The sequence below is a fragment of the Bombyx mandarina genome, chromosome 13 (assembly GCF_030267445.1).
Source record: "Bombyx mandarina strain Sakado chromosome 13, ASM3026744v2".
Taxonomy (NCBI): domain Eukaryota; kingdom Metazoa; phylum Arthropoda; class Insecta; order Lepidoptera; family Bombycidae; genus Bombyx; species Bombyx mandarina.
The window spans coordinates 1,917,576-1,932,680 of record NC_143220.1 but is presented as its reverse complement, the minus strand read 5'-3'; the positions used below and the strand labels follow the sequence as shown (position 1 = coordinate 1,932,680).

At 37.0% G+C, this 15,105-nt stretch overlaps 1 protein-coding gene across 2 annotated transcripts in view; it reads left to right on the top strand.

Annotated features, from left to right (window-relative positions):
- LOC114245344 (monocarboxylate transporter 1) overlaps positions 1–15,105 on the top strand; it is a 39,398-nt gene that overhangs the window by 4,360 nt on the left and 19,933 nt on the right. The window contains exons 1-2 of one of the 2 annotated variants that reach the window (XM_089732268.1): positions 1,317–1,704; positions 8,616–8,754. In XM_089732268.1, coding sequence (XP_089588394.1) covers positions 8,641–8,754 — 114 coding nt within the window. In that variant the 5' untranslated portion in view covers positions 1,317–1,704; positions 8,616–8,640. Of the gene's footprint in view, positions 1–1,316; positions 1,705–8,615; positions 8,755–15,105 lie in introns of those variants that run through there. The other variant, XM_028177484.2, reaches the window with a different exon arrangement.

Here is a 15,105-nt window from a genome sequence, read left to right as displayed (position 1 = left end):
AATTACTGGTGGTAGGACCTCTTGTGAGTCCGCACGGGTAGGTACCACCACCCTGCCTATTTCTGCCGTGAAGCAGTAATGTGTTTCGGTTTGAAGGGTGGGGCAGCCGTCGTAACTATACTGAGACCTTAGAACTTATATCTCAAGGCGGGTGGCGCATTTACGTCGTAGATGTCTATGGGCTCCAGTAACCACTTAAAACCAGGTGGGCTGTGAGTTCGTCCACTCATCTAAACAATAAATTTTTTTATTAAATTGAACATTAATCAATGTATCATATGTTTGGCATTTCAGGCTGCTAATAATAATAATATTCTTAGTATCTATAATAAATATTTTTTTTAAAGTTTTCCATTGGAAACGTCTCCTCGAAGTTGGAGCGATAGACGTGCACTTTTTGTTGTTCTGACATCATTGCGGGTTATCGTCCTAACGTTGTGCGGTTAGTTTTTGTGCTCAAATGTACGTACCTACATACATATATTGACATCCGAATGGGAACATAATATGATTGCTCTCCATGCTGATATCCGACGGCGTTCATGTTCGGTGTCTGAGGATTTATCGTATCATTATAATGTTGAGTTAATAAATAGGTCTTTAGTATTATCTTATTCTTTGCTATCTTAAAAAAAAAAAACAGGCAATTTTATTAATGATAACACGATAGTAATATGTTGGTAATAATATACTCAATTGCCCAATAATCCTTTAATCAGGTAATATTCTATTTGTGTAGCTCGGCTCTATTGAGCACTTGAATATCTTGGAGATTTTGTCAAAATCGTTACATACGCACCGTGTAGTATGTTCATAGTGCTGTCGGCTAGTTGTTTTTTTTTATTAGTTTCGATCCACATACGACCTCACGGCTTACTTGACATAAATGTTCATTAGCACCAGAGAGGCAGCTTTATGAATGCCGCAGACCACTTTGATGTATGTACATACCTGTATAAGATGGTTCGGGACTTCGGAAGACTTCGGTTCCCTCTGTAGTTTGTACCGTATGTTCCATGGGGAGTGCTCCGAGGAATTGTTCGAGATGATCTCGTTTTTACCATCGCACCGCCCGCCACCGGCGTAGAGTTCATCAATACTACCTGGAGCCACTGCGGTCATCCACAGTGCGTTTCCAGAGATCTTTTTTGTCACGTACCATCCGGCTATGGAATGAGCTCCCCTCCACGGTGTTTCACGAGCGCTATGACATATCCTTCTTCAAATGACGCTTGTGGAGAGTATTAAGCGGTAGGCAGCGGCTTGGCTCTGCCCCTGGCATTGCTGAAGTCCATGGGTGACAGTAATCACTCACCATCAGGTGGGCCGTGTGCTCGTCTGCCTACAAGGTCAATAAAAAAAGTTTCAGGTTGGTAGAAAGTTACAAAAGAAAAAAATAGGCTACGAATACACGATAGATATGAGGGTAAAGACATAATAGCTTTGCCCCTGGCACTGCTGATGTCCATGAGCGAGGCTGACCATTGAGGATCAGGTGGGATATATGCTCGTCGATCTTCGAAATTAATTAAATAATAGCAGTCTCAATCGTATCTCCTGATTAGTAGTCGAACAGAATAATAATGTCATTTAGATTATAGGTAGAACCGTGCTTAGTAGCTTGTCCACAATGTTTACAAAGCATTTACGTTGTTAATAGAATGGGCGAAGGTTGTGTTTAAACTAATGGTTCGTCTGCCAGCGGTAAGCCAATAAAATAAACGAATTAACACAATAGACGTAATATTTAGATTCCGGAGACACTCGGCGAGATTCGAGGTCACCTAAAGATGTAGGATATTACGTATTCTATTTTCAATAGCTATCACTAAGCGAAACTAAATAAATAGCATTCAAAAATAAATTTTTATGGCTCAAATTGCTAATTGCAAATTCTTTTCTGTTTCGTTGTGTTTCTTTGTTATTGCCATCAAACTATTGTGCGAGATATGCAAAGCTTAAACGAGTAAATATGGCAATTAAATTTCCGTGTTGTTGTTATGAATATTATTGCAGTGCCCGGATAAGCCAATTAAAACTTTGCGCTGTATTTATTACAGTAGGTACTTTTAACTCTTCATCCTGCTGCGCATGGGAAATAGAATGTTCATGACCAAATGATACTTTATTACGTTGGTCACGCGTCCTCAAGGCTCAAAGCTAGAATTCTTCCTGTACTATGGATACTACTAACGATATAACACCAGGCGGGTCGTGAGGTTTTGGGAGGTAACGACAAAGCGAAGATCTTGCACCGAGCAGATGAATGTGTACGGTAGACTGACGTTCCAAATGCGGAACTTAAATTTGTATATACATATGCAAACATATCTTGAAAATGTCATTAGCGAGATTCAAGCATATGTCAAACATCTTGTGTTTTTTTTTGTTATTGCCTAGATGTGTGGACGATCTCACAACCCACCTAGTGTTAAGTGGTTACTGGAACCCATAGACATCTACAACGTAAATGCGCTACACACCTTGAGATATAAGTTCTAAGGTCTCAGTATAGTAACAACGGCTGCCCCACCCTTCAAACCGAAACGCATTACTGCTTCACGGCAGGTTCTGTGTTAGTTACCGTCATAAGGTCATGATAGATTACAAATGAAACAAATCAGACACACAGACACGCACGAGCCACTCAAAAACACCCAAGCTTCCGAATATCAATGATAAAAATAAATTGAGTACCGAATTTGGATTCCCTGCGTTTAGTAGTCAGGATTAGGTATTAGACCAACTCGGCGATTTAATTTTGGTATCATTAATATTGTTATCTTTAATATTGTTACTATAGTACCTACTGAAAGCGAGAGTCCTCTCTTCGCAGTTAGCCGCATAAACAAATGAGTCAATCTAAGTAGGGAGCAGACTTATGACATAGAATAACCAAGGGATTAATAAAAATTAAACAACGCGTTCTAGATCCGTAGAGTGGGCGTCAACACAGAAGTTAAACTAATGAGCGCAAATCGCAACATACAACACGGCACAAAGTGAACAGCGTTCTAAAATAAAAATGAGATTGCTATCTGTATACCGACATAGAGTACTGTGAATACTAGTGCTTATCAAATACTAGTCAGTATGAAATGACAAGATATGGTGCATGACATGTGATTTTGATGGGGATAACTGTCAAACGTGTCTTTGTTAAAAACCCGCGTATTGTTTTGTTTTGAACCCCAGCTCCTAACAATACAAATGTGCTCGAAGTTGTTGCTGGCCTTATGTTGTTTGCTGTGGGTCGCGATTCCGATCCGGTGGTAGATTCATTCGCGAAGCAATTGCTCTTGAGTTGTTAGGTCTCCTTCGGAGGCGCTCGGACAGTTGTTAGCAAGCCCCACCCCTCCTGGCTGAGCCTTTGCTCGCCCACATGTCCTGGTGAAACTGGAAAGGCCTCCGGGCCACCAGTAATCTATCAATCATAAAATAAAAATAAAAAAAATGACAATCGATAAGTGTTCATACTGAGTATCATAAAAGAATAATGACGTTTACTTTCGGTTAATAGTTATTCCCGTTTAGGCACCGGGAACGATTCCAATACACCTGATAATAGTGCGCTCTTGGCACACCACTGCTGTTATTCATGAGGTTTCAAAATATTATTTCTTCCTCTTACCAACATATAGACCAATAGCACTAAGCTATGTCCCTTCAAATGAGGCTTAATTAAGGTACTATGTGGCTGTACATCTGGTATTGGCGTGTATATGGGCTTCTTTTTTTCCCACCTAATCTTTTAAATTTAGAGGGTTGTGCTATCGTAACCCGGCGAGTAGGTGAGCTCACGGGGTTCTAACCTGTGGACGTTCCTAACGCTAGCTTTAGCAAGAGCAGTGCTTCGCAGCATCTACCACCGGATCTTCTCAGTGTATCGCACACTGAGAAGATCCGGCGAGAAACTCAGTGTCTGTGGGTTAGCTGTGCTTCGATAGCCACCATATTGAGGGCCGTCGACTGGTTCTTCTTCGAGTGCAATAAAGAAATAAAATAATGTCGTCACAGCTCAGAGACTCTTGAATTACGTGCTTTATTTATTTTTAAAGTTAATATGCACCGTGAGTTAGCGATGGCAGTGCAGCGTTCTAGAAATCACTGACCAGCTCTTAAGCACAAAGGTGCGTGAAATCGTAAAAGTATACAAGATAGATATTTTAAAATGTTCGTTCAACGTATAACAATTGTCGGGTTTGTTCAAGATAATAAAAATGCAGCTCTCTCACCCTTATCACGAGTATTGTTTAATAACAACGAGGCTGAATCATACGAGCCTAAAGTATCGTGACCAATAAAGTGCCAATATGTGTTGACCGCATTTTTATTACTAGCATATGACATTCTCATTTGTTGCCACACAAACAATCGACCTCACATCACATGTGGCAGCTCAGATGCGCCATGAGTTGTTGAGCTTTGTTCTCCTCTAACAAACAAAATAACTGTTTTGACCAGATAGGGGTCAACTCGAAATAATTATCTGCACTTTATTTACTTCAAAACAAACGACAAATGTTGGTGAGATTAATTAATACCTACATAACTTAATTGCTTGGGATTTTTAACGCGAAAATAATAGTCAAATAACCGTCATTCGTGTGGCTAAACTTAAGTGTTAGTTGTGAATACTGACTACATCGGGAGTTGTATAATATTTGTATTTGCTTAGAGTTAGACTTATAACAACATGCGTAGGTACGAGTCGCTGTGTTACCTTGTACTCGGCCGTGTCAAGATTTTAAATTTGCATTGCAGAAATGCAGCGAATACTTAACAAATTTTATCCGACGCAAAGCAATTACCAGAACAAATACATAAAGCACTTATGATTAAACTTGTATTAATATCATAAATTAAAAAAAAACCAGCTTCACGACCGGCATCAGGTTTAATGAGATTCGTTGGACTTTGTAACTGATAGATTGTTTAACGCAAAACAGCCGCGCTGTGGGTAGGTAGGTACGCGAGGTTGCGTGCGTGATCACGACTCGAGATGAATTAAAGCTTCTTGTTAATTGATTACATCTCCATAATATAAATCGTACCACATAACCTTCTCGTGAACATCTGAAATCAATGATTGCCTGTAGATTCCGTTTTCTATTTTCTATTTATCTAATTTCGAGTACAAAATAAATAAATAATAATAAATAAATAATAAATAAATATTTACTAACAGTCACGCCACGTTAACTGGTCCCGTGATAAGTTCGTAAAGAACTTGTATTACAGGTACCAGATAACGGAAATAAATGTAAGATTTTTATTATACACATACGTATATTTAATATACATCCATAACCCTAGAAAAGACATTTATATTTATCATACAAATATCTTCCCTTGGTGGGATTCGAACCCGCGACCCCCTTGTGCAGTTACCATGTCACTTACCACTACACCAGTCGGCCGTTAAAATTATTGGCAAATTGTATTAAACAAATTCGCATGTTGTTCATTTAAATATCGAACTCGAAATTGAGATTTGGTTGTTACATGAAACTCAAGAATTTCATTTCAACGATATTGAAAATACAGCATGGAAGGTTTTTGAAGTTATTGAAGTTATACTTCTTTAGGCGCGTTATGAAAAATTGATGAGAGTGAAATTTTACGATGCGCGCGCACCGTGACACAAAATTAACAGAAATGAAGTTGCCCACTAAATCGCTCATTACAATACGACCGACGTAACTTGGCGAGTCTGAATATAGCCGCAGGTGAACTTTCCGAACCGTACCGAGAATTACCGAATTTATACGATGTCAAGAAAAGGGATGTCCAATATGCGTGTTTGAGGATGCTGTTTAATCGATTTTTTTTCAAATTGATTAAAATTGAAATAAAAAGAAAAAGAAATAAATTTAATAAAAATAAAGTATAACTTCTTACGCGCGTACATAAGTACACGCACCCTTTTTTTTTTACTAGCAGCATAAAAAATAGGTTAACAGAGAAAATATATAAAAAAAAATCTGTTGCAATTACCACTTGAAAATGCTTTACGCGTATCTAAAGTGTATCAGATACTGTAAGAGCGACAGGATTATGTAGCGTTTTGAAATATTCAAGATAATTTTTTTGTTTGTAATTCTAAGTGAATTTTTGAAAAACACACAATGATCATGTTGCGTATATTTGATTTGTCTGTAGCTGGTAAACGAGCGAGTGGTATAAACCCAACTGTCCGTTTCGCCCTTGACTGTTGGCAATTAAACATATATCCACAAGATACAATAAATATTGTGATATTGATAGCCCTAAATAATATTACTATTATTGATATTCAATAATATTATTATTATTATTTAGGGCTATCACCGAATAGGTACATTTCACGTAACGTTGATGTCATTGAGAAATGAAAGAATAAAGATAGAGGGGTAGACGTGTAACCTCTGGAGTGACTGAATAATATTCAGGGTCTTATCAAATTGAAATTCTGTTTGACACTAACAGAGGTCAATTCGTAACTAAATGAATTGTGTGTTTGAAATTTTAAATGTACTACAAGGGCATATTTCGTACTAAATCGACTGAGTCGAACAATTTTACACTGTTTCTCGAAATGTATGATTAATAATTTATTGAAATTACATTACGAGTTAATGACACCAATATTTAAAAAATAAGATCGCAGAATTCAGTGTCATTGTCACTTTTAAGGTAAATATTAATCGCTAAAATACCTACATCTCGTACAAAAAAATAAGTACAAGTACACACATGTTTTGAATTTGGTCGACCTCCAAATCTTCAGTTTGTGGGGTCTCCGCATTCGTTGAGCACGTGGTATCTGCATGTATGACGCACCACGTGCGAACAACATGATTGACGGACTACATATAATATTTATAGGGCTGTCGATATTACGAACAAAAATAAATTATTCTTTTTTTTTTTTTTTTTTTATTAAACTTCATGTAAAATTTACATTGGTGGACTTAATGCCTAAGGCATTCTCTACCTGTCAACCAAAGGTAGTGCAGAGTAAATAGTGGTAGGTGTAATGAAATTTATATTAAGTTACAAATAGATACACAAAAAATTATATACATTCATACATATATACACAATCACATATACATACATACATATAATAGTTTTTTTCTTTTTATTGCATAGATGAGTGGAAGAGCTCACAGCCCACCTGATGTTAAGTGGTTACTGGAACTCATAGACATCTACAATGTAAATGCGCCACCCACCTTGAGATATAAGTTCTAAGGTCTCAGTATAGTTACAACGGCTGCCCCGCCCTTCAAACCGAAACGCTTTACTGTTTCACGGCAGAAATAGGCGGGGCGGTGGTACCTACCCGCGCGGACTCACAAGAGGTCCTACCACCAGTTATAAAGTTGTCTTAATAGTAAATTTGGTGTATCCCATGAAATTATATACCTACACAGCTTTTGGCGTTTGCACCGTTATTAAAATTCATAAACGATTGAGTCAAACAGTAATCTTTGTAGTTGTATTAAAATAGTTAAATAATATAAATGTTACTAAATAAATATTAGTTAGTATATTATATAGATTTACATTTATGGTGGTCGGTTGCTCTGTTATCATTCGCTATGCGTAATCTTCTTCGAGTACCTGGCGATTAATCTGATTAACAATTATCTCGCGATTGGCTTATTGTATGCACTTTAATCAAATATTAAATTGCGAAAATATACCTGTTTTTTTAGACAATAAGAAGAAACGAACTTCCGATGATAGATTTATTTACGGAAAATTGCATTCCGCGTTTTAAATAAATTGTAATACTTTCATATAACATCTAATATATTATGTTGACCTTATAATTTTCTGAATACCGCCAACCCTATATTATGGTTTTCAACATTGCGTGCTTTGTTATTGAAGCGTGCCACTCAACCGGCCGGTTGTTTAAATGAAAACATCGTTATCAACAGTCAAGCTGATAACACCACTCAGAAATGTACCCCTCCTAAACAATAGGTCATCACTGAGCGAATGTTTATTAATAATTAATTTATAGGGGATTTGTTATAGTTTTTATTGCTATTAGGTTGTTTTATAGATATTATATAATGATTATTCTCGTTGAGGGAAAACGGTGTTCCCATGGTACTCTTGGCAGACTATAGTAACTATAGTTTCTAAGCGTAAATTATACTATTTTGGTCCAATTCTTTTCCAAAATAAAAACACTAGCTTTTGCCCGCGACTCCGTCCGCGTGGAATAGTTACTTTGGCATAACGCTAAACCTTACCCCCCCACTTCATTTACGTAGAAAGTGAAAATATTTTTAAATTATAGAATGTTAAGGAGCTATTTAAACCCCTATTTTGAAACATTCTTTATTGGTGCTCTACTTGTATTGGTCTTACCGTGATGTTATAGCCCTATAGCCTTCCTCAGTAAATGTGCTATTTAACACTGAAATAATTTTTCAAATCGGACCAATAGTTCCTGAGATTAGTGCGTTCAAACAAACAAACTCTTCTGCTTTATAATATTAGTATAGATTAAAGATATTATATTTCTTTGAAATCTTTAAATATATTGTACAAAATTCATTATACTTTAACATAAGAGTTTAATTGTCTCAATTTATTCCATGTGCTTGTTACAGACAAACAGGTGACAAAGGCTAAACGATGACGGCGAACACCAAAGATCCACAGCAGCAGAAGCTTCCACCAGCGACGAAGAAGGTCGCTCCCGATGGTGGCTGGGCGTGGATGGTCTGCTTGGGAGTCAGTTTAGTTAATGTGAGTTTTTTATAATTTTTAATTCAAATATTCGTTAAATCAAAGATGGTTTAATAAATATACAGACATTTTCTTCTTAACGTTACTATACGATAAGTATAAACTAACTAGCCGTACTCGCCCGCTTTGCCGGGCATTTAAAATTAACATTATTACCTATTTATTGTCATTATTATTAGGAAGTCCAACACTCCTATAATTAAGTACATTTTCTACATGAATACATAATTTGAAGTCAATCGGATGCATGGTTCAGTAGTTATAACGGAACATCCGTGAAAACCACTGTAGATTTATATATTAGTATAGATAACTTCGTACGATAACTATAAAGTAGTCGCAAGTGATTGGGTCTAGGTTTAGTTCCGTCAGTAGCTACAGTGGAACAAGCATGCATTCCGGTTCGCTGGATTGAACAGCTGTTCTAAAGCAATTGTGATTTTTCCCTCGCGTTTAACTGAAGGTTTTCTTCTAACGGGTGTCTCACAATGTTTTTCGTTTTTAGATGTCAAATAAAAAACAACAATATTTATTAAAACTCGTTTTATTTATTGTTAAATTAAAGAGCAGTTCTTGATGTTTATTTATGAAAAACAACCTTTTGCAAATGCGCACCATTCACTTGTTCACACCCATTTAACCTGGAGCTAAAATTTTCAATCACTCGCTGGAGCATCGCTCTTGGAATAAGAGTTGATTTCTTCCGTGATTCTTTGCTTCAAAATATTCAGGTTGGGTGGCAATGGATTGTAAACTTTACTTTTTAGGTAGCTCCATAAGAAAAAATCAGCAGGCGTTAAATAAGGGCTCCTCGATGGCCAGTTGATGTCTCCTCGGCGACTTATCACTCTTCCAGGGAATAAATCTTGCAGAGCAGCTAATTAGTCATTTGTAACACGAGAAGTGGCTCCATCTTGCTGGAAAAAGGTGTTGCGGTTGTAGCCATACTGGTTTTGCATTTCTGTAGCCAAAAAGGTCCGGATCATATTATTATGGCAGTAACGAGTAGTCCATTCGAAAACGAAAAATATTCTGAAACACCCTTTATTTGGGGGCAATAAGCGGGCGAGCTTATCTGGTGTATAGCGATCACCCGATATGATTGCAACTTCAGTAACTCAAGTAATAACAGTGAATCCGCGAGACGCAACCGGTATTCTATAGAAATGTGAAATGTGAATTGGGCTGTTTTATATTTGCCATTGGTTGTCAATGAACTGTTATTGTAGAATGAAAAAAAGATGTATGAATCATTTTCGGCACCCAAAGTAATTCGCACGTCGTGTAATTACGCAATAAGGTCATATTTTATTGATTGCCTGACCGTAACAATGAGTTGCGTAATCTCTAGTAACAGTTTTGTAAACAAATCGTAAATGTAAAACAATTTTTAGTGCTTATCCGCGAATTAAAAATAATTTATTGATATTGTAAAATTAGATCGCGTTTTATTTTAATGTTTACACACATTGTTTGAATTTTTTCGACTATCGTATTACAAATGCTTATCATATTTGTTGATCGGGTCATTTATGTAAACATTTTTTTATTAGTTTGTTAGTCGCAAGCGTACGGTAAAAGGTGTACTTTTTTACTTGCTTTTACTTTCCCAAACACATGTAAGCAAAACAGCACAAGCCCAATTTCTTGCGGCCTCTCGGATGTCAGTTTTGTGCCATATTTGACTCAGGTGACGGGGCAAAGCAAAGCCACCGGATCCAGTCTCAGTGCTTTTAGGCTCTTCAAGCACCGGACGCCATCCTCGTCGAACTCGTCGACTCTGACGAAGATTTCGACGTGCGAACTAACCCATAGATACAGCCCGTTGAGTTTCTCGCCGGATCTTCTCAGTGGGTCGCGATTCCGATCCAGTAGTAGATTCAGTGAAGCGATGCTCTTACTAGGGCTAGTGTTAGCAATTTCTCTTAGCTTGAGCCCGGAGCTCACCTATCTGTCCGCATGAAGTTAGAGCTAACGATTAGGTAGGGAAAAAAATGAGTTTTGTAATATAATAGCGATGTGATACGCGTCGAGTAATAAATACTTATTGAATACTGATCGGTAATATTGAGAATGAATTTGTTGCATGACTTTGAGTCCAATAAATATGGAATCAAAATTAGGAAATTTTTGAAACTAGAGACAAATACACTAGAAGCCGACAGTAAATAAAATTACAAAATAAAATAAACATAATGTGAAACGAAAGTTGTAATTATGAGTTCGTCTGAGCCAAATGTGTGTTGTGTAAATGTGAGAAAGCATTTACCATCATAAATATTAATGCAGAATAATTTCTGTGAACCCACAGAAATTTGACTATCTGTAAATCTGAGGCTTAAAATGTTTTTAGCACGTTTGTCACAAGGTCAAGACTGCTTATGGCTCATATTGTAGTTTGAATTATGAAAAAAGGCGTAGTGAAATGTATTAAATGTTGACAAACGAATTTAAATGAAACCTATTCTTAAAATTATTAGTATGCATCACGGTGGTAAACAGCTAGCAGACCATTAACTTTTTTTCCCTACCTAAGCTGATAGCCTTGAGAGGCTATTTCAGCGTAACCTTAACTAGTAGGTGAGCTCACGGGGCTCAAACCGGAGTGATGCTAACACTGGCCCTAGCAAGAAGAGCAGTGCTTCGCAGAATCTACCATCGGATCGGAAACGCGACCCACTGAGAAGATTTGGCGAGCAACTCAGTGGGCTGTGTCTATGGGTTAATTCTCTCGTCGAGCCCTTCGTCGCAAGCGACGGGTTCGACGAGGACGGTGATCGGTGCTTGTGGTACCTGAAAGCCCCAAGTTAATGGACCGGACATGGACATGGGACATGGATGGATACCGTTTTGCTTACCTATTCTAGTAATCTCGAAGGGTTATTCTAGATTTCCCGAACTAGTAGGTGAGCTTACAGGGCTCAAACTTGACGTCGTTACTAACACTAACTAAGTGCACACAAGAATTTTTTGGTTTCCAACAAAATTGGCACGTGTTCGTTCCTTCTAAATATATCGTGGATCTAATCACCGGGAAATCTAGAAGCATAAAAGTGAATTAGAATGTTGTAGCTAGCGGCCGTCTCTTATTCTTTTTTTACCCTATATATATGTTTACCTCATATTCGCAATTCTTCAGCTGTATTGAAATTCCGTCATATCTTTACTGGATTTGGCAAATTTGTCGGTAAAAGTTACGTCTATATTATCACATGTTTTTATATATTCAGATATTTTCATTACGTGATGCTTAGTTACCATGAGCTTTGAACTTTTACACGTATTAGCAAATAGTTCGTGGGTGTATTAAATGACTAAATGACATTTTGTTAGCAAATCCTCTTCTATTAAGGTAAAATCAGTTAACCAGTGTAAAATAAATGTATAAAAACAGATAAATTTACGAAAGAAATAACATCATACGAAACAATATGAATTCAAAACCTACATAATATGTACTTGAATTGGGTACACTCTTGTTGTGATTATTTCCGCTTAATTTTTATACTGCTTAAACATATGAACTATAAAATAAGTGATTTTTACATTTATTCGTATATAAACATCGTTCAATGTTTGGTATAATATATAATACCGTGCTATTATTCTAAGCCGCCCAACCTGATTGTAGTTATAAACAGCTAGTCGGCATAATATCATAAATCATGAAAAAACTATATTTGTAAGTGACTATAGTCTCATCAATATTATTTCACATTTGTTCTGTGGCTAGAAACAGAATTGGAAATTAGTGAGCCATTAAAGATAAATCAATTTATGGGCGCTGATAATTAAAATAGTATAAAAATAGTAATGACTTGAGGTTGTCCTTTACTCGATCTTTAGGCTCTGCTCACTGAACACGCCCGCCTCGAGACTCCTTGTTATTATTAATTTATGTATACATATCCATATATGTATATGTCTCGTCATATGACGAGAGGATGGTTCCATGGTGTTTTTAAAATGATGATGTCAGCATCACTAACGTCATTCTCTTCATTATTGTCATTGCCTTCCATAGTGACAGTAATTAAGACTCACTTTTCCAATGAATCCCATTTATTACATTTCCAGTGTACAACGATAACAACGGAGAGCTCCGCTTCGTTTGACTGCTCGGGTCGGAAGGTTTTGTGCGTTTCTTTTTTTTTTTTTCCTACCTACGCTGATAGCCTTGAGAGGCTATTTCAGCGGAACCTTAACTAGTAGGTGAGCTCACGGGGCTCAAACCTGACGACGTTGCTAACACGAACCCTAGCAAGAGCCGTGCTTCGCAGAATTTACCACCGGATCGGAAACGCGACCCACTGAGAAGATCCGGCGAGAAACTCAGTGGGCTGTGTCTGAGGGTTAATTTACTCGTCGAGCCCTTCGTCGCAAGCGACGTGTTCGACGAGAATGGTGACCGGTGCTTGAGGCACATAAATCACCGTTAGTGGATCGGGAGGGTCCGAAATGACGTGTTTGGGGCGACGTCGACTGCTTTCCATTCTTTCCGCAGGATCGGGAATGTAGTTACCGGCGGCCACGATGAGAGGGTTCTCGTGTCGTGCCGCTTTATCGAAGTGGATTTTGTGCGACAAAATTCACTCGTATTTATAGTAGAAACGGGGGTAGCTAATTCATTAACTCTTTCGAATACCGTCTTAAACAGTTGTTAAGTCGTCTTAACAGACATGCGTAACATTAAGGAAACAGTTAACGTTAACTATTTTTAGTTAAATAAATGGTGGCGTTGTAGCGACATACACATATGTATTAAATGTAAATAGGGATAACTGGAGGATCTCTGTAGAAAGTATACAGAAAGGTTTAAAGAAGGTAATTCGACATTCGGCAAAAAACAATCTACTTAGTCTGGCCATAAATACTGTTACAAAGGAAAACAAACAAAGGAGAAACCCCATTTTGGGCCTAAGTGTTACACGAATGGGATATGTACCAAAAAATTCGTCTATTTTGCTTGATTAACCTATTGAAATCTTAGCTTCATTGACAATGGCCAAGTGTAGAAAATAAGTTGAATTCAATTTTTTGTTTTAAACAATCTTTGTAAACATCTGCAACACTTATTTCAATATACGTAACTAGCTCCACAAACGTGCGGATTAGAATTAGAGCATCCATAAAATAGGATCGATTTAGTGGAAATCGAGTGTAAAAAATAATTAATACTCTTTTGCTTTAGGATAAATGACTGTTTTTATAGGTATTTTAATCAATGTAAATAGAGTATGGCCATCGAATCGTGACACAACTACGTACAATGGCGGCAATTCAAAATATCTACAACTGACAACATTAAATATAGCATGAAAGGGTAGTTTTGCATTTTTATATTAATGTGCCACATAAAATGTTTCTATGCCATAGAAAAACACAAATGTATCAAATCGTGTTATGTTATATTTAATGTTGCCAACTAAAGACATTGGATTGCCGCTATTTAGTTGTGCCATGATTCGCTGGCCAGACTATAAACTTAATCTCATTGAATAACGTAACGTAAAGCACCAAAATCTACTAACAAAAATCATTAAAAGAAATAAATAACTGTGCCATTTAGTTATGACACGAAATCATGTCGGCAACTGCGGCAATTCAAAATATTTTCAACTGGCAATCTTAAATATAACATGAAAATGTCGATTTGGTACTTTGAGTTTTTCTATGGTGTAGTTACATTAATAATTTTACTGGTGGTATGATCTCTTGTGAGTCCGCGCCTCCCGCCCGCCTATTTTTTCCGTAAAGCAGTAATGCGTTTCCGTTTGAAGGGCGGGGCAGCCGTTGTAACTATACTGAAACCTTAGAACTTATATCTCAAGGTGGGTGGCGCATTTACGTCGTAGATGTCTATGAGCTCCAGTAACCACTTAACATCAGGTGGGCTGTGAGCTCGTCGATGGGTATCTAAGCAATAAAAAATAAAAATAAAAAAGGCATGAAATAAAATGAAATGAAATGTGATGAGATAATATGGGAGCACGTAATGATTTATATTTTATATAAAAAAGTTATCATATAAATATAGCTTTTCATATAAAAAAGGTTTTCATTAAAATTAAAATAAGACCGACCTAAAGGTCTTAGTTACCAGGTCATAAAATCCCTTAAAAAATCATTTCGTGCGCAGCGCGTTTCGCATTACGTTGTTTTTAATTTTTGGCTTTCGTTCGTTTTCGTAAACAACCTAACGCGCGATTTCTCGTAACAGGTTCCATTTTTATTTTAAAGCAACCTGTTGCTGCCACAGGTTTCGTAAAAAATTACTCATCTTTAGTAGGAAACAGCCTCAAAAATATCGTTTTTATTAAAATATCTCGAACAATAAACATAACCTAAAAT